Source organism: Tetrao urogallus (assembly GCF_951394365.1).
Source record: "Tetrao urogallus genome assembly, chromosome: 22".
Taxonomy (NCBI): domain Eukaryota; kingdom Metazoa; phylum Chordata; class Aves; order Galliformes; family Phasianidae; genus Tetrao; species Tetrao urogallus.
In genome coordinates this window covers 1194023-1213005 of record NC_136835.1, presented here as the reverse complement: position 1 = coordinate 1213005, position 18983 = coordinate 1194023, and the positions used below count along the sequence as shown (strand labels likewise).

The window sequence follows — 18983 nt, the reverse complement described above, 5'->3', positions numbered from 1 at the left end:
GTGTACTATTAGAGCAGGTAGAAACCTCACAGCTCTGCAGGGATCCAGCAGATCACAGCCAGTGACTGCATGGCTCCCCAGGCCTTAACGCAACTGACAGAACAGGAGGCCATAGAATAAGATCATCTTTAATGAGAGGAATACAGAAATGCAATGCGTCATGGAGAGAGCAGAGCGCTACAAGCAGCCCGTCCTGGCAGGGAGCTGGAGGGCTCTCCAGGCAAAAACCCACACTGTCTTCTGCCAGCAGCAAGTTCACAAAGCAGCGCCAGGGCAGGGTGCTGGTGCTCTTTGGCACTGGCTATGGTTTCGTCGTGTGAAGGAGCCACTGGCCCCAGTGCCTTCCTGCTTCACTTGCGGGCCTTGGCAGTTGCCAGCTGGCTGTACTGTCCATCGTTCCGCTCACCAAGGGGCTAGGGAGGAGAAAAGGCAAGGCAAGTTACAACTGTGCCTGTCCAGCCTTGCGGAGCCAAGTCTCCCCTTTGCCAAGCTTTTGGCAAGCTCCCTCCACCCCCCTCAAGCTTAACAACCCCAGAGAGGGCAGAGGGCAGCTGAGCCTGCACCGTCCTACAGGTCGCTCAGGGGGAAGCCGCTGTGAACCTCCCAGCAGAGTGACAGCACCACACCACGCCTCCCCAGCAGCTGTGCCATCATGGCCATGTCATTCCAGCCACGTGGAGCTGCTGACACCTATAAATGCACACAAAAAAACACACACATGTGCACGTGCATGCTCACCTGGTAGAGCTGATCATTGGCTATCAGGTTCTGCCTGTCAGAAGCTAAATAAAGAAAGACTGCGGTCAAAGATCAGAAGGAACCATGGGCAATGTGGTGAACATTTGTAAACAAACCCAAGTAGCTGGCTGTTTTGACTTCCTCTGGTAGATATGGCAGAAAGCTGCTGTCCTGGGGATGATGTTTTGGAGAGCTTTGTATGATTGACGGCTTCTCCCAAGAAGCTAAGCTAGGGGCATAAAGGGTACACGGAGTGATCCCTCCCAGGGCTGCCCTGGACAAGCTGGCTGCTGGCTGGTGCCTGTGTCACAGAGTTACTGAGATACATGGCAGTGATGGAAGTCCCCAGGTACCATGCAGCCCCAGAGATGCCCAGGCCCCCAGGCACTTCCTGTCCCCACCCATGAGCAGGCTCTCCCCTCACCTCGTGACATGCGGCCCTTATCTTGCCCGCTGATGCAATACACAGCAATTGCCAGGAAGACAGTGGCGACAACATCTGCGACCACAATCCCTGAGATGGTGGGAGCGTCCACTTCAATGCAATTCTGGCACACTGGAAACACAAAGAACACAAAGACTGAGAACAAGATCAGTACCGGGAACTTGCCCCTGGCCTCCAACTCCAGTGGCTGTCTCTATTCTGCCTCCTGGGTTGATCTGAGCCCAGATTGCTCTGCCAGCTCAGGCAGGTTCTACTCTCGAGACAGTGGAGACCAGAGATTAAGCTTGGTTTGCCTGCGTGACCCAACCCAGGGGCACAAGCTGTCATGTGTGCCCAGCACTCTGAGCTAGCCATCCTGGAATAGCAAGCCACAGCACAGGCAGGAATGGAACCACCCTCAGGCTCTGGGAAATCAGTATTTCGCTTAAAAACTGGCTTACGTGAAAACTTTAGAGCAGTCCTGGCTCTAGAAATTGAGCTTCAAACACTCACTTCGATAGTGCACCTGGAGAGAGGACAGTTTATCGTCGCCACCCAGCGAACATGTATAGACGCCTCTGGGATCGTCGTAAATTGCACCCAAGTCCAGCTGTGTCATGTTTCCTAAAGGATATTCGCCTTTCTTCCATACAATGCCTTTTTTTTGCTCTTCTTTGCTTGTTTGACATTGCAGGAACACCTTCCCACTGATTTCATTCACAATTATGTCCACTCCTGTAAAATAAAAGAGAGCAGAGAATTTCATGGCTGCATTCTCAGCCCTCACAGTGGTGCAGAGCTCCTGAGTGTCCTTGGTAGAGATGGCTGCTGTAGAAGCATTGCGTTAAGTTTTTCCCTGAGCAGTGAAAAGGATGCTGCAGACTGAAATCTCTACAAAAAAAAACAAATTGCTCAGTGGAAAAGCAGTCCAACGTTCAATAGACAGTTACTTAATGCAGCTCTAGAGTATAGATCCAATCCCTCTCAGAATGAAAATTAACTGGAACCAGGCATCTGCCTGGGCTCTGCTCAGTCTGCACACACGTGAGGATGATCCTGCACACAGAATACATCACTAACAGAGTGCCACTACGAGAGAGACATTCCGACAGCGAGTGATACCTTTCCCTTAAACGCAAAGTCAGGAGAAAAACCTCAGGAGCAAGGCAAAAGAAAACATGGAGAATGATAGCGGAAACAAGCATTCCTACGGAAAACCATGCAAAAAAACCCACAGAATTGCTCCTTTGGCCCCTTTGCCATCCCCACATCCCCTGTGCTCCACTGGCAGCAATCAGTGGACAGCACCCAATGCCTTTGGGACTTACCGTGGACGCCCAACTTGGCCACAGCCACGCTGGCAAGCAGCAGCCAGGTGCCCAGGGCCCGTCCGTTCCACATGGCTCAGAGCAACGGCAGCTCTGTGTGCTGCTCAGGGGAGAGGAGGCGGGGAGAGCTCTGATCGTGAGGAGTGGAGCTTCGTCAGGCAGCGGAAACACAGGGCTGAGGCTCCCCAACAACAACAGCCTCCTCCACCCCACCACAACGCCCACAGGGGGGCACGGGGGGAAGGTGTGTTAAGTTCTTTACAGAGAGAGCGGTGAGGTGCTGGAACAGCTGCTGAGAGGCTGTGATGCCCCGTCCGTCCCTGGAGGCGTTCAAGGCCAGGTTGGATGGGGCCCTGGGCAGCCTGGGCTGGTGTGAAATGTGGAGGTTGGTGGCCATGCATGCAGGTGGTTGGAGATTCGTGATCCTTGAGGTCCCTTCCAACCCTGGCCACTCTGTGATTCTGTGTGCCCTCACTGCACAGAAAGCCAAGCAGACCCTGGGCTGCAACCAAAGCTGTGCGCTGTGACAGCTCACCTGGAGCACTGCGTCCACAGGTGGAGTCCTCAGGGCAGGAGAGACGGGGAGCTGCTGGAGCGCGGCCAGAGGAGGGACACAGAAATGGCGGCAGGGATGGAAGCTCTCCCTGCGAGGACAGGCCGAGAGCTGGGGCTGAGCAGCACGGAGAAGAGAAGGCAAGAGAAGGAGAGCTGAGAGCGGCCCGTCAGCATCTGAAGGGGCTGTGAGAAGGGAGGGGACGGACTCTGCAGTGGGTCTGTGTGATGGGAGAAGGGGAGATGGCTTCAGACCACAAGAGGGGAGACTGAGGTGGAGCTGAGGAAGAAGGTTTGGCAGTGAGGGCGGTGAGGCGCTGGCACAGGTTGCCCAGAGAGGCGGTGGTGCCCCGTCCCTGCAGACAGCCAAGGTCAGGCTGGACGGGGCTGTGAGCACTGCTGAGCTGTGGGTGTCCCTGTGCGCTGCAGGGAGCGGCACCAGGCGGCCTTCAGCTCCCTTCCACCCAAACCATTCCCCTCCCCAGGCCGCACGCACTCGCGGAGCCGCTCCCCGCCCTGCTGTGTCTCCTCCCGGCCGCCCCATGGCGCTGTGGCTCCGCTGTTCCCGTGGTGCCGCGCGGCGGAAGATGGCGGCGGGCGCGGGCTCTCTGGTGGCCGCGGTGTTGGCCCATTCGGGCCGCCTGGACAAGGAGGATTTGGGCACCCGCATCGGGCGGCTGTCCCGCCGTGTGGAAGAGCTGAAGGCAGGACCGCGGGGCGGGCGGCGGGGCGGTGCCGGTTTCGGTGTCGGTGACGGCGGTCTCTCCGCAGGGCGAGGTGTGCACCATGATCACCAAGAAGTACAGCGAGTTCCTGCCCGGCATGCAGAGCGCCGAGGAGCTGGTGGTCAGGGTGGACGGGCTGGCCCGCAACATCGACCTGCTGAGGGCCGGCGTGGAGAACGAGGTCACCGCTTTTGTCCGTTTTCTCCGGGTTTAACCCCAAACTGTGCCACCCCCCCTCCCCCCCCCCCCCAGCCCCGGTGTTTGCAGAGAGCGCGGAGGGGCGGCGGCACCGCGGGGCTCCTTTGGTGACACGCGGTGCAGGGCAGGAGCAGCCCGGTGGAGCTGGGCCCGTGGCTGAGCACAACGGGAGCACTGAGCTCCTTCTGACAGCCTTTGGTGCCGCATCTCCTTCCCACGCCTTGAAAAAACCTCTGATGTACACAAAAAGAAGCCGTTTGGTGGAGTTTCTCGTGCTTATAAGGATCCTTACGGCAGAGAGCGTGATGGGCGGCCATAGAAATTACAGACACGGTCATTATCAGGTGGCACAGCAGGTGTGCTGGTAACGCCAACCTCCTGTCCTCCTCCCTGAACCATTCTGGGCAGTGGAGCCACTGGGTGGCAGCCAGCCCACAGCAGGGAATGGAACCAGATGGCCTTTAAGGTCCCTTCCAACCCAAGCCGTAATCCTGGTACAAACATTTTCTCTCTCGTGCTTTTGTCACCATCAGGAGGAAATCTTCCCGCTAACATTTGGCTGTAACTGAAGGTTTTTATTTCAGGTTCAGCGGGACCTAAACGTTGCTGTGGCTGAATTCACTGAACTGAAGCAGCAGCTGGAGCAGGACACGCTGGTTCTGAGCATCCTGAAGAAGCTGCAGGAGGTGAGGAGGGAATGTGGGAGTGCAGCTTCAAGTCATTGAGCAGCAGTCTGCTGCTCTGCCTGTGGCACCATGCTGGGCTTCTCTTTCAAACAGCTAACTGCTGCTCCTCTGTGTCTACCTGCATTGTTAAAAATCTTGTAGTCTGATAGCAGATACACAGTTATATATGATCCTCCTTGATTGTTGCAGTTTGATACAGCTCTGAAAGAGTACAACACTGCACTGCTGGAAAAGAAGTACATTGAAGCAGCTCAACAACTGGAAAAGGTGGTAATGATTTCTTAAAACGTATGGCAAAATTGTGGAGAAATACTTTCAGTAGGTTTCGCAAGGCCTGCAGTTACCCATGGCTTGTGTTTGACCTTTCCCACCAGGCACGAAGCAGCCTGAAAATGCTGGAATCCCGCAAGGGCTTTGAGCTGAAGATCCTGAAAGCACTGGGCACAGAGCTCACGGTGCAGACACAGAACATGCTCTATCATTTGGGAGAGGAATGGCAGAAATTGGTTGTGTGGAAGCTTCCTCCTTCTAAAGGTACTCTCAGTTCTAATAAGGGACTGATTCTGGGTCCGTTGTCCTACGTGGTGACACAAGATGCTCGGTCCTCACTTCTGATGCTCTTTACAGGAGCCACGTTTTGTGGAAATGGAGAGAGGTGGAATATTGCTTTAGCCACCAGCTGAGAAATGCAGGAGCTCCTCAGATCTGCTACATCTCAGAACGTGTTTTACCAGAGAGTTGTTTCTTCCTTTTCTTTAGAAACTGTCGGCCCAGAGTCAGTGATGCATTCAGAATTGCACTTATGCACACTGCCATCAAAAGAGGAAGAAATTGCAGGCCCACCTGTTGCTTCTGTGCTGCAGGCTTTTGCTGTCCTTGGAGAACTGCGCACCAAGCTGAAAACTTTTGGTAAGGCAGCCCTGGCTTTTTCTGTTGCTCTTTGTTTTGCATTAAAAATGCTGCTCTTTGCCGGGCCTCCATGAGTTTTGTATAGGTAAAATGGTCTTTAGTGAAACCAGACCCAATGCTTTTTGCCTCTTGAATGTTCTCTGGTACAGCTAGTCCAGGTGGGGTTTCTTCCACCTCATGTGGAGAATCTGAATCCAAGATAGGTGGGCTTCCCTGGAAATAAACCTGCCTGCCTCCTGCTGTTCGAAACCATACATTTATTTATTTACTTCATTTCTCAGGCAAGCTGTTGCTGAAATACATCCTCAAGCCACTGATTTCGTACCCGTTTCTTCAGCCGTTCACAGAAGAACAGTCAGATGTGGTCATCCTAAAGTTCAAGTCTGAGAAGCCTGACTTGGATCATTCTTCTCCTGTGGAGGTTTTTGACAAGATAAAGTTTGTTCTTGAAGTTCTCCACAAATACCTGCTGAGTAAGTTGTCTCCCTTTTGGCCTCAGTCTGAGTTGCATTTCAGCACCTTGTTCTTGTAGTTGGAGTGGAAGCTGGTTTTTAAGCAGTTGTCTGCAAGATCTGAGCAGCTTTTAATACTAAAAAATGCAGATAAATTCAGATATTGATCAGAACTGCAAACAACGTGGTTTGGATATGAGGAATATCTTCGTTATGAAATTGTGGAACAGTTGAAGTACACTCTTCTGAAAGACAGGAAGACTTGAATGAACTGGTGAAGGGTCTGGTCCAGGAAGCAGGTGTAGTAAAACCCTCTTCTGTTCTCTTCAATTCAGATGTGCCTGTTGAGCAGTGTGTGGAAGACAGAAAGGAGGGCAGAGTGACGCTGGCAGAACTGCTGGGTGATATGATATGGGAAGAGCTGTCAGACTGCCTCATTCAGAACTGCCTGGTGAATTCGATCCCAACCAACAGCAGCAAATTAGAGCAGTATATAGAGGTAGGTCTCAAAGTCTTTCAGGTTTATTTAGTGGAAATACCACATGACCATCTTCAGCAGAAAGCTGCAGCTAAAAGACGATTTCTGTGTGATCATGGCCTCCACCTGAGCCAGCTTTTTCTTTTGCTGAGAGCTGTTAGGCAGTGATCTTTACAGCCAGGTTTTATCCTTTTCTTCCAGCTGAGTGGAAGAATTTCTATCCAGCTTTAATTTTGTTGTTTGATTTTAGGAAACTTGCAGTCCACAGGTATCGAATGTCTGCTCTTTTCAGGTGATTAAATCCACCGAGGAGTTTGAAAAAGCCTTGAAGAAAATGCAGTTTTTGAATGGAGACACAACAGATTTACTGAAATACGCCCGTAATGTCAATTCCCACTTTGCTCACAAGAAATGCCAGGATGTGATTGTGGCAGCCAGAAACCTGATGACCTCAGAAATACACAATACTGTAAAGGTACTGCTGATGCACCATCCTGTTCTTCTCTGTGGGAAAATAACGTGGCTGTTGAAGAAGGCTTGTCTAGGACAGCTGAGTCCTTCTTATGGAGGACTACTATTTGGGGATCCTGGCAAACAAGAGCTTCAGAGTCTTTTTAGAAGGTACTCAAGTAGGTTATCTCACCAGCTAGGTATTAAAATACCCAAAGCTTACTTTTGTAGGTTTTTTTGGCCAGGGTTAGAAAAAGAAAAGCCAACATAGAGGTTCACTTGTAGGGCTTGCTTCTAGGCATGAAACTGTAGGCTTTCATGACCTTCTGTGTCATTCATTCATAAATCATGAGACCTCCAGCAGTCTCAGGGCATTTCTGCAGCTTAATGCTTACCTTGAGGCTCAAATCAGTGTTTTCTGACCTCACACAGTCTCCTTTCTCTGGGCTCTGATTATAGTTATGCTTTTCTTTCGTTTTCCCTTAGATCACACCTGATTCCTGCGTAGCCCTACCAAAACTTCCTGATCCTGGGTCTGGAGATCATGTTAAAATGCAGAAGACTTCTAAACTCCTTCCTAACGAGGTGCTCAGTTTGGACAATGACTCTAAGCTGAGCCAGTACACGTTTTCTTTGCCCACGTGCCGTATCAGTGCATCGGTGGAAAAGCTGATGGAGCTGGCTTATCAGACACTGTTGGAGACTACAGCCAGCACAGATCAGTGGTAGGAATTACATCTCAGCCTGTAGCTTCTGGGAGTCAGATATGTATTGCCTTTGGCAACACTAAGCATCTGCTAATAGATTAGAAGGAATTCATGAGAGCAGAGGGTACTTAAAGATTAGAATTAATCATTAAAGCTGTGCTGTGTTTTGGCTGAAGGCTGCGTGCCTGGGTTTGTGCAGTAGGTTGGTGCAGCAGGAGCACTGGTTGAGCAGAGCAGCCTTTCAGGCTCTGGTTTCAGGGAGCATTCAGGTGGGTTTTGCCATATTTGAGCAGCAGTGGCAGCACAGGGCAATTCACAGCCTCAGTCTCTTGTTTGGGAGAAATGCTACTGCTGTGTTCACTGCAGTATCTATCATGTGGTCTGTTTCTGTTGTTTGAAAAGATAAAAGCCATTTCTTTTGTTCCAACCCAGTAAGGGATGGCACCCTAAGGTTCTGAGGTGAGTTCTTGCTTTCTTTTTGTGTGTGTGTTGAGTGCAAAAGCAAAAAACTCCAGCTCTGCATCTGTCAGGGCTCTTGAAAGAAAGCAGTGGAATGTTCTGAGAAGCTGCATACAGCCAGCTCTAAAAACTGGAGCCCACAACCCTCAAGAGGGAGAGTTTCCCAGGTACTGAATGCCCTGCACTGTGCTGTGGCAGCGAGGGCTGAGTACACGTGCATACCTGCTGGGAGGGAGGACACTGCTCCCTTTGTTTGTGGGGTCTCACGTATCTCTGTTCCGACTTGTGCTCTGAAGCTCATCTCCTCCACGCTGAACTCTCAAGGTCATCACAGCTCTTGTGAGAAGCCTTTGTGAATTGTGGAGGATGTTGCCTTTATTGCCCTTCCCTGGTTGATTTTTCATTTGTTCATTAAGGAGAATGTGCTTTACCACTAACAAAGCTTTTTGTAAGAGAGGGGCGAGAGTCACTGGGCACACAAGTGTTAACTCAGATGAACTGACGTGAGCCTTGTTTTCCTTGTAGCTGCATACAGCTCTTCTACTCCGTGCGGAATATATTCCAGCTGTTCTATGATGTAGTGCCAACGTACCACAAGTAAGTGTGTGATGTGTGTGACTTCAGGCCTGCTTTGCAGTCAGCACAGCGCTGTTGGAACCATCCCACTCAATCTCTCTTTTGTCCAGCGAGTCCAAAAGCTGCTGAGGACTTCCTCCGCTGGGAAAAAGCTGATGCTTTTACCCCCTACCTGTTGCAAATTATTTGCTTGAGAGTTTCTTAGCTGGCGGTCTTATGATCAAGGAGATGGCTTTTCATATTTCTTTTGGCATGAGTGAGACTGGCTCCGTGCCTGCTGGCCCTTGCATGGGTGGGAGCGCAGGCAGCGTGAGCTGAAGCTGCATCTTCAGTATAAAACTGAGTCTTGCAACCTGGGTCTTACAAACCTCTGTCATATCCAGCTACTGAATGGAGCCCTCACCCTTGGCTTTGTCATGGGGTTTGGCCTTTAAGATTTTTCATGTTGCTTTCCCTGTAAGAAAGAGCAGCAATGAGGATTGTATACTTCCCTTCCAGCTGGTGGCCTTATCAAGCATTGCTTGCAGTGACTCCTTTGCAACATCGCTTTCAGTCAGACTGTTTCTGCAGCGTCCGTATGTCAGTTTAACAGAGCCAGGCCTAAATACATACATTTCTTCCTCTCCTCTCCTTCCCGAGACAGAGAGAACCTCCAGAAACTGCCCCAGCTCGCAGCTATTCACCACAACAACTGCATGTACATCGCTCACCACCTGCTCACCATGGGGCATCAGTTCCGGTACCGCCTGACCAGCATCCTGTGTGATGGAGCAGCTACTTTTGTCGACCTGGTGCCTGGCTTTAGGAGACTTGGTAATTTTACTTTTCAGTCTTGAAGTACCTCGATAGGTGATGTGGTAATTAACGCTGGTTTTTGTTGCTGAATGATTCAGAATGTATCCACTGACTCAAACAGACTGTTAAGCTGTTATTTACGAGTTTGGGGCAAGGAAATCTTGGTAGGGAGGTGTGTGGAGCTCCTGGCTCTAAGCAGTACAGCTGTACAGGACTGGGCTATTTAAACAGGGCTCACCTTGTCTGGTGCATAGTTCTAAGAGCAGACTGTTACCAGTGAGGTGTTGTGCACACAGATATTTGGGGATCTGCTGCTGACTCTTCTGACACTTTCTTTAGGTTATTCTTTGGGAGCAAGTTCTGAAATAAGCTGCCATTAGGTTAACAGGAACCTGTCATCCACAGTGAGCCCTGCTGCTCAGCTTTCTCAGAGTCCAAGCTGTGCAAGAGCTTATTGAATGCAGTGGCTGGGCCTGGTTGAATTGCTCTGTGAGAATGGCTGGAGACTGGAAATTTCTATTAAAAATACAACATCGTGGCAGGTTTATTATTCTGCACTTAGTCTCTAAATCAGCGTCAGCAGAGCAAACAAAGAATGCCTTAATTGCTTCTCTCTGCTTGTTTTTTTCTCCTAAAGGCATGGAGTGTTTTCTGGCCCAGATGCGAGTGCAGAAAGGAGAAATCCTGGAGAGGCTGTCAAGTGCCAGGAATTTTTCTAATATGGATGATGAGGAAAATTACTCTGCAGCAAACAAAGCCATAAGGCAGGTAGGCGAGGCAAAGCTGAAGCTAGGTGTGCTGTTGTCTGTAGATGCTGTCCTTGGGCTGTGCCTCATTCTGTGGGATGCTGAGTTCAAGTCTGCTTGCACCAAGGCAGCAGTTTCTTAATCATGAAGTTTTCCTGTAGTACATCTCTATGTTCCGTTGTTCAAGGAAAAGGTGTCCAGTTTCTGATAAGCTGCAATGCAAACTGAAGCCATTGCTTTCTTTTAAGGAACACCTGCTGAATGTGGTGCTTCATTGCCTTACGCTTCTTTAGAACTTGCTTTGGTCTGTGTGCAGTGCCCGTATCATTGTGTGCTTCTTCAGCATTCTTCTTGGTAGCACATCAGTAACGTGTGGCTGTTACACTGCAGGTATTGCATCAGCTGAAAAGACTGGGGAAAGTCTGGCAGGATGTCCTTCCAGTGAACGTGTACTGCAAGGCCATGGGCACCTTACTGAACACAGCGCTCTCCGAAATGGTCACTAGGATTGCTGCCCTGGAGGTAACTGCATGCTGTGACATGCCAAGCATAAGCGTGGTCTGAACATTGGTGACCTCCAGGAGCTCTTCAGAGGCTGAGGTTTCAGGGGAGCCAGTTTTGGTCTGTATCTTGAAGGCCCTTCGCTGTCAGTGAGGTGAACAGGGCTTTTCCTGTAGCAGCTGGGATGCTGTCTTATGCTGTGCCTGCCAAAAAGCTTTGCCTTCTTTGCTGTGCTGGCATTCCCTGTGTTTCCTCATAAACCACTCAGACCTTCTTCATAACCACTCTGCCTCGCAGTGAATCTGCTCTTGAGAAGCACAAGCCTTGTTCTGAGGTGATTGCAGAGAACTTGATTAAATAGTATTTGTGAAATACATTTGCTTGAGAATATGAAATGCTTTTTGCCTTCATGCACACAGCCCTATTTTGGGGTTCGAGTTGGTTTTTGCCTTCATTTCACTTACTGTCTAGTGATCCAAAATCACGTCCAACAGCTCTTTTGTTAGCGATTTGTTCCATTCTTGGACATTCTTTGTTCAATTCTAGGACATCTCTGCAGAAGATGCAGACAGGCTGTACTCGCTCTGCAGGATCATGGTGGAGGAGGGGCCTCAAGTTTTCACTCCGCTGCCTGAAGAGGACAAGAACAAGAAATACCAAGAGGAGGTTCCAGTCTACGTGCAGAAGTGGATGACATTCAAAGAGCTGATGATCATCCTGCAGGCCAACCTGCAAGAAATAGTAGATCAGTAGGTATCTGCAGGCTCAACTGAGAAGTCTGCTTTAAATACCTAATTAAGTAATTCTGGACTCAGGTTGCGTGCAGCTAACAGGCAACCAACTTGTTTTGCTTCCAGGCTTAGCACTGTTCCATGCTTGTAAATGCTTGATGCGTTTCAGTCTGCTTTAACCATTCGTCACAGGAGTTGAAGAACTGTTGTGACTCTGTGAAAGCCCCAAAGGTTTGTTTCAGTGTGAGGTTACCATGCAGTTTTGTTAACCAAAGCTCTTTCTCCCTTGTAGGTGGGCAGATGGGAAGGGACCTCTTGCAGCTGAGTTCTCCCCAGCAGAAGTGAAGGGTCTGATCCGAGCCTTGTTCCAGAACACAGAAAGGAGAGCAGCAGCACTGGCCAAGATCAAGTAGCTCTGCTAACTGCTACATGTTGCATCTTCTGATAAAGGACAGCGAACTGAATCTTTGATCTATTTCTGTTAGATTTGACCTTTCTTGTACTGGACTATAAAAGCATAGCATTGGGTGTGTGCTTCCTGGGGGCTTGACTGAGGGAGAGGTTTCCTGTATTTCCTCCCTGTGTTTAGGGCAAATGGTTTGGCTCTGTGAGTCTCAGACCAGGAAATCAGAGGTGAATAGCACATGGACACTAACTGCTTCTGCTCCATCTGCCAGGCAGGTGGAATTTGGGCTTGAAAGTGCCATTTCCTCCCTGGAGGCATTATGCACAGATCCTGGGTTTTGCTTTGAGCTGGTGGGTGTGCAGTCCTGCTAAAGAAGAGGTGCTTTCTGTGGTGTTTGCTAAATCCCATCCTCTTGCATTTCTGTAAGCCCAGCGTAGGCAATAGGTCAAGTCCTCTCTCCAGCTTCTCTTAGTGAGAATGAGCAGTGCTGCAGGTGGGGCTGTCATGCAGGTGCGGTACGTCATCTCGAGCTTGTTTGCCTCCGGGGCCTATAGAGGGATTTCTGTTTCTCACCCATCAATCTTTTTTACCTACAGTTTTACATCAGGGGCCACGCAGCCCCTTTTCTTACCTCATCTGTCCCTGCAAATACAGATGAAACCCACGTTGGTGGTAGCATTTGGTCTCCTAAGAATGCTCAGGTGCCAAATTCTGCTCTTCCCCACCTGTTCTGCTCAGGTTTCCCTGCAGAGCAGACCTTGAAGGAGTGAAACTGGAGGTGGGGAAGAGGAGACCTCATTCCCTGTCAGCTGTTTACGGGGTCAGAGCGTTTTGCACAAGTGGCAAAATTCCTCGTGCTTGATTTCTCATAGCAAATATCTTAAACCTGACTTTCTGTCTTCAGTCTCACTGCCAGCTATGAAAGCCAGTTCTGCTCCTTCCTTTCCCCTTCTGCTGATGAAGCAGTAGGTCTGGCATCTGTTGTCTTTACAGCAGTAATTTTTCTGTCCTTTAAGAATGAGATAAACGTGGATAATACAAGAAGGGAATTAAGTGTGCACTCATAGCATTGTCCTTTACTTTACAGAAGGCTTTGAGAAATATGTGTTTATTTTAATTGGAAAACTCATCCATAGCTGCTGTTGAACCACAGCCCCGAGGCCACAACGTACCTCTTTGCACAAAAACTATTTCCTACCATGTAATGCTTGCAGACAAAAGTTTCAGTCCTTGAGAGCTGAATATTTTAATACCATTGGATCCTTTTCATTTGGGCTTTGATCTGAATTCTCTTTGCATTCCTGACCATGGGTGCAGAACTCAGCAGCTCACGCCGCATCCAGCATGCAGGAAGGCAGCAGGGATGGCAGGCATCACTTGGGCCTCCAGCTTTTCCTTTTGTCTTGTGTATTATTTCCCCCCTTCCCCTCTCACAGCCAAGGGCTCAGAACATTCCCACACCGCTCGCATCTCTGGGGAGTCCTTGTCCTTTCACACACAGCACTCAGTAAAAAACCAAACGCCGCTTCTCCCGTGGGCATTGTTCACAGAAATGCAATTTACTATTTTCTTTAATAAACTTTATACCGGCCACGTGTTCTGGTGGTGCCTGGGGCCGTTCCTTTGGGGGTCATAGGAACAGTGGGAATTAGCCCTGGGCTTTTCTTCACTTAGACGTGCAATGGGCCGTGCGTTGATGCGGGAGGTTTCCCCTTGCTTCTAGTAGATCTGGGTAAAGAAAAGGAAAGGGACTGGGGTGAGGGCAGGGTGCTGACAGCAGCGCTGGCCGTGGGGTTTCTCTACGCAGTGCTGCCGTTTGCTGCTGTACCTCAGTGACGCCATAAATCCAGGGCAGAAGCTGAGGCACGTTGGTGTAAACCCCTGGGCGGTTTGGCTCAGCACAGCCCCGGCCCCAGCTGACGATGCCCACCAGACGCCACGCCAGCTCATCCTGGCACACCAGGGCGCCCCCGCTGTCACCCTGCACAGAGCAGGGATGGAGCACAGCGGCGCTCAGCCCCGAAGCCCCTCTGCTGTGCTCCTGCCCCCGGCCGCCCATCACCTGGCAGGCATCGATCTTCCCCTGCTGGTACCCGGCGCACAGCATCCTGGCCGTGAGCTCTCCTGCGTACATGCACGAGCTGTTGCACCTCTGGGTGCTGATCAACGGCACCAGGGCTTCCTTCAGCGTCTCGGTGAGCTGTGCTGGCGAGGGAGGAAGAAAGCAAGAAGGGAATGTGATCTTAGGGAGCAGGAGGGGTCAGGAGGCACAGGAAGGATGTGGAGCTCTTGGAGCGGGTCCAGAGGAGGGCACTGAGATGAGCAGAGGGCTGGGGCAGCTCTCCTATGAGGAAAGGTTGAGGGAACTGGGATTATTTAGATTGGAGAAGAGAAGGCTCTGGGGGGACCTCAGTGTGGCCTTCCAATATTTGAAGGGAGCGTATGAACAGGAGGGGGAACGGCTGTTTACAAGGGTGGATGGTGATGGGACTCTGTGCAGCCTGGGCTGCTGGTTGGCGACCTGCACACTGCAGGAGATTGAAACTAAATGGTCATTTTGGTCCTTTTCAACCCAGGCCGTTCTGTGATTCTGTGTGCAGATGGGGTCACACTGAGGGACTCGTGGGGCTTTAAGAGGAGGAGAAGCAGTGGCAGAACTGCGCACACAGCACAGGAAGGGCCGACAGGGAGCACGGACAAGGCTTACCTTGGTCAGGCCTGGTGTAGCCCCAGCCCGACACCCAGCACGGCGTGCCTGGGAGCAGGTCCTGGTGGGAGGGCAGCAGGCACAGAGCTCCAATGGCGTCTGGTGGCGAGGGGATGGGCTGGGCCCAGAGCTGCTCGTAGCACAGCCCCGGGTGCCTTTCCAGAAACGCGCAGCTCTGGCATCACCCGAAGCACAGCCCAGCTGCGCACACTGCTCCCCACACGGCAGGAGAGGCTGAGGGGCCTCGCAGCAGCACTTCACCTGAGAAATTCAAGGGAACTCGCAGCTTCATCAGAGCGATGTCGTAGTCCATGCTGTTATCGTTGTACAGCGGGTGAGAAATAATTCTCTCCACCGGCACCCCGGCCTCCTGCGTGGCCGAGCCATGAGCGACACCAGCATGCACCGTCCAGCCCGATGCGCTCTGCCACCGGTAGCTGAGGGGACAGAAGGGCCCCCGGGGCAGCCCAGAGCCCCCAGCACAGACCCTGAGCCCCCACCGCAGGTCCCGTGCTGAGGGCAGCCCTGTACCTGTGCACGCAATGGGCGGCGGTGACGATCCAGCGCGGTGCCAGCACGGAGCCACCGCAGCGGTGCCGGGAGCCGTGGCGGATGCTCACCTGCCAGGGCCAGCGCCCGGGGGCAGCATCCATGCCCCCCACCACGCGGCCCCCGGGTGCCGAGCGCTGCCCGCAGGCTGTGGCAGGGCCGGAGCTCAGTGGGCACGAGGGGTGGAGGTCGCAGGTATGCAAAGAAGGGGGAACCCACCTGAGCACTGCAATGCCACGACGCGGCCCGACTCGCAGCTGCTCCTGTGCGTGGGGACCACATTCAGGGAGCTGCCCGCTGGGTAAAGGCAGCGCCCGCCTGTTCCTCCAGCACGGCCCAGCCCTGCCCTCACCTGATCTGCCACGCGTCACCCAGGCTGGACCCCACCTGGGCAAACTCCTGCCCGTCCTCCACCCTCACGTCCGTCAGGTTCACCCCCTTCTGATGTATCGCTCTGCAGAAGGAACAGCAGCAGCCCAGGGAGGGGTGGGCTGCTGCCCTGCTCCCATCCCTACCGGCACCCACCTGAGCGCCCCGAGGTGCCGGCACAGCCGTGTGCCCAGCGTGGGCTGCCAGCGCTCGTGGCAGGCCAGCAGCCATCCGGACCGGTCCTGCGGCCGCACCGCCAGCAGGGAGGCACCTGCCTGGATCCTGAAAGACACTGACAGCACCGACCTCACCTCCCTGCAGTGCTTCACGCGGGGCCTACGGTGAAACAAACTGCAAAGCAATCTAGTGAATGATAAACTGCGCGTAAAACTTTTGAAGCGTTCTCAGCCCAGCTTTGCTGGGAGGGAGCATGCAAAGGTGGGACCACGCCGTGCACCACTGCTGGGCAGCACAGGGGGATGTAAAAGCAAAGTGAAACCATTGCAGCATGCAGCTGAGCTAAGAGAGAGGTTCAGTAGAGATTCACTATCCAGGAGTATCTCAGGTTCAGCAGGGGCAGTGGGAAGGGGGAAACCTCCTCCAGGTGCCCCGCGGACCACGGGCTGCTCCTCCTCGCCCTCACTGCATGCTGTCACAGTGTCTGATGCCTGTGGCTTGGCCAAGCCCACGTGTGGCTGTGGGCCCCCGAGGTGCCACCCTTTGGGAGAGGAGAGCAGCAGGTGAGGAGCGCGGCTGGGCAGGGAGCTGGGCAGGGAGCTGGGGCTGTTCTGCAGGTACTGACCCAGCAGCCAGGCTCCAGCCACTGCTGCTGCCAGCAGCCCCATGACCCCGAGCAGCAGCAGCAGCAGCCTCCAGGTGGTGCAGAGTGTTTTGGCTGAGGTATTGGCAGAATCTTTAGGAAACAGAGGGAGATGAACACCGCCTCATCCATCCCTCACCCCTCTGCTCTCTGGATACATCCCCAGGTCCCTGTGCCCCTATACCTGGGACCTTCCAACCCTTTGCCCCGAAGTGATGCACTGAGGCCACGGGTTCTGGAGGAGGCTGAGACCCAGGCAAGGCCCCTCGCTTCCCCTGCCCACACACAACTCACCGTGCTCCATCCTCAGCTCTGCTGCGGGGCTCCCACAGCTCTGTGCAGCATCCCCAGTGCCAGGCAGGTTGTGGGGACGGTGCTCAGCTGCATCCGGACCCTGGGGAAAGGAGCAGGGAGCAGATCAGCAACAGCCCAGGTACCGCAGAAGAGGCCAGCTTTGCTCAGCAGCGCTGCTCACCATGCCAGCACGGTGCTCACAGCCACTGCTTCCCCCAGCAGCTTGGGTTTCCCTCCCCGTGCCGTGCGCACCGCAGAGCTCAGGGCGTGCTGAAGGGGCTCCTTGTTTCAGCTCCCAACCCATCTCCCAGCTGCCATCCCCCTCTCACCCCCCCCAAAAGCTCCTCCGTGAGAAGCACCCAGAGCAGCCCCACGGCTGCGGGCACGTTGAGCTGGGCAGACCAGAAGGGCCAGCCCACAGCTGCTGCTTATCATCAGCCCATCTGCAGCCAGGTGCAGAAGGCCCAGGTGCTGCAGGGGAACAGCCCCAAAGCCGGGCTCCTTTGGTCTTCAGGCTACAGCACACCCGGAGGAGTAAAGGTCAAACAGCAGCGGCTGTTTTTCCAATTTCTTGCTGCCTGAATGACAGATGGCTGCTGCCCTGCAGGAAGGGGAGACTTCTCAGCCCTGCAGCTTGAAAAGAAACTTCCCTTCTTTACACACTCCTCCAGCCCAGGAGGCACAGCTGATGGCTGTTACTCAAACACTCACTGCATTTTTAATGCTGTTTACTCGAGGAAAGCCCCATGAATATTTCAGCACAGCTCCGCCCTGCAGGTTCAGGCTTGGCAGGGGACCCAGCAGAGCCAATTCCAAACACTTCATCTCGTCCCTTTGCCATCTGCCTCCACCTGCACTGCTGGGAAGCTCCTCAACTCCGGGAGAGGAAGACAAGAGGAAGTCACGTTCAGGAGACTCAACGACATTTTCTCCTTGGTTATTCGCAAACACCCTGCCATAAATCCCAGCCTGGGGCCTGGATGCTGCAGCTGGCTCTGCCTGGAGCCTTTCTCTGCAGGGATGCAGTGCCAGTGCTGCAGTGTTTGTTGCCCCTACATCTTCTGCAGGCCACCCCACACAACTCCACTCAAGCCAGGCAGATTCCTTTTATAATACTCTTTTTATTTGATTAAAGAATTTGTATTCTTTGTATACACTGGAATGTGCTCTATTCCCTAGGCCATTATTGTACAGGGTTACAAAAACTGGGGTCCTGGTTTTTAAATATTACCCTCCGACAAATTTAATAAAAATGCTCCTTTGATGTTTGAACTAAACTCGACTCCATTTTAAAATCGTACAGACAAGCAACTCCTGAACACAACTGAATTAATAAGATTCATCGTCTACTTCACTACAGAACAGGGTTTGCTTTCCCTCCCCCAGAACACATCACCCCCCAGGGAAAGAATCATTTATTTCCTCACTGGCGCTGTTAACAGAGGAGAGACCGCTAACTTCTTTGGCAGAGGACCCGATGGGAACCAACTCATCTCACTGCATCTCTGGGGCACAGCGCGTGGGTTGAGGACTTGTGAGGACAGGACACCCCTCGGATTTCACCTCCACACAGCCCGTCCCACACAGCAGCTGGGGAGCTGCCCTGCAGAGCGCAGTTGGTGGCTGCCCCAGAGCGGGCGGCTGGGATGGATGTGGGGGAGCACAGCTCTGGGGGACAAAGTGCTGCCACGCAGCAGAGGAGGAACAGCTCTGGGTGCTGCTCGTGCTCAGACCAACCCAGCAGGCTTTCAGGAAACCATTTCCCCCTCCTCTGCCCTAAGCACCAAGAAAGCACAGCTTGTGCCAGGTCCTAACCCCGCTCCTACTGCGCGCAGGTGAAGCAAAGCAGGCTCTGTGCACACCCGCACCCTGCCAGGTAGAGCAGCTCAGCCTACCAAGGCGCTGCCACAGCCTGAGCCAGGACGTGAGCCTTGGCCAGGGAGTTTCTGCAACACGGCAAACCTTGGGACAGCCACCCTGGGTGCTGTTCTCCCCACAGGGCAGATCGGAGCGCTCAGAGCTGCAGCCTGTGCCACCTAAACCAACACCAGGAGAGGCCCAAAGGACTCCTGCAGATTTGGGGCTGAAACTCACTGCCGTACAGCAGGGAACACTGCAATCGGGTCTGAGCAGCGAGTCCACTTCTTTGCAGATGGAAGGGTCCAGAGAAGCACTGCATCACTGAGTGCATTACATTTATGCCTGTTTTCATCACCAGAAGCAAGAGTTGAAGGCTGAGGAGAAATTAAAATGGCAGCACCAACAACGGAACAGTGTTTGATAATTAAAAACGGGCGGGTGTGATGTCTAAGTAGGCTCTGGGACTGAGCTCCAGTCATCTTCATGGGAGATGGGGAAGCGTCAAAGCCAGGTTCTGTGCAGA

The 18983-nt window shown here is 52.8% G+C and overlaps 3 protein-coding genes across 3 annotated transcripts; 1 reads left to right on the top strand and 2 right to left on the bottom strand.

Moving 5' to 3' along the window:
* Nucleotides 1-350: 350 nt before the first annotated feature.
* Nucleotides 351-2563, bottom strand: CD3D (CD3 delta subunit of T-cell receptor complex; the record flags this gene model as incomplete). Its single annotated transcript, XM_079545894.1, has 5 exons — nucleotides 351-413; nucleotides 739-782; nucleotides 1163-1294; nucleotides 1676-1897; nucleotides 2491-2563. The coding sequence occupies 5 exons, from the start codon at nucleotides 2561-2563 to the stop codon at nucleotides 351-353; spliced, it is 534 nt and encodes a 177-aa protein (XP_079402020.1).
* A 1066-nt stretch (nucleotides 2564-3629) lies between these two features.
* On the top strand, nucleotides 3630-11868 carry ZW10 (zw10 kinetochore protein; the record flags this gene model as incomplete). Its single annotated transcript, XM_079545888.1, has 16 exons — nucleotides 3630-3746; nucleotides 3814-3948; nucleotides 4550-4651; nucleotides 4841-4918; nucleotides 5026-5185; nucleotides 5411-5560; nucleotides 5842-6033; nucleotides 6348-6511; nucleotides 6783-6965; nucleotides 7427-7665; nucleotides 8632-8703; nucleotides 9326-9495; nucleotides 10115-10245; nucleotides 10614-10745; nucleotides 11271-11473; nucleotides 11748-11868. 16 exons carry the CDS (start codon nucleotides 3630-3632, stop codon nucleotides 11866-11868), a joined length of 2349 nt encoding a protein of 782 aa, XP_079402014.1.
* A 1712-nt stretch (nucleotides 11869-13580) lies between these two features.
* TMPRSS5 (transmembrane serine protease 5) lies at nucleotides 13581-16134 on the bottom strand (the record flags this gene model as incomplete). The annotated part of the gene is made up of 10 exons (XM_079545857.1): nucleotides 13581-13589; nucleotides 13690-13842; nucleotides 13924-14066; nucleotides 14569-14667; nucleotides 14830-15005; nucleotides 15100-15265; nucleotides 15337-15380; nucleotides 15470-15571; nucleotides 15643-15822; nucleotides 16130-16134. The coding sequence occupies 10 exons, from the start codon at nucleotides 16132-16134 to the stop codon at nucleotides 13581-13583; spliced, it is 1077 nt and encodes a 358-aa protein (XP_079401983.1).
* Between the last annotated feature and the right edge of the window lie 2849 nt (nucleotides 16135-18983).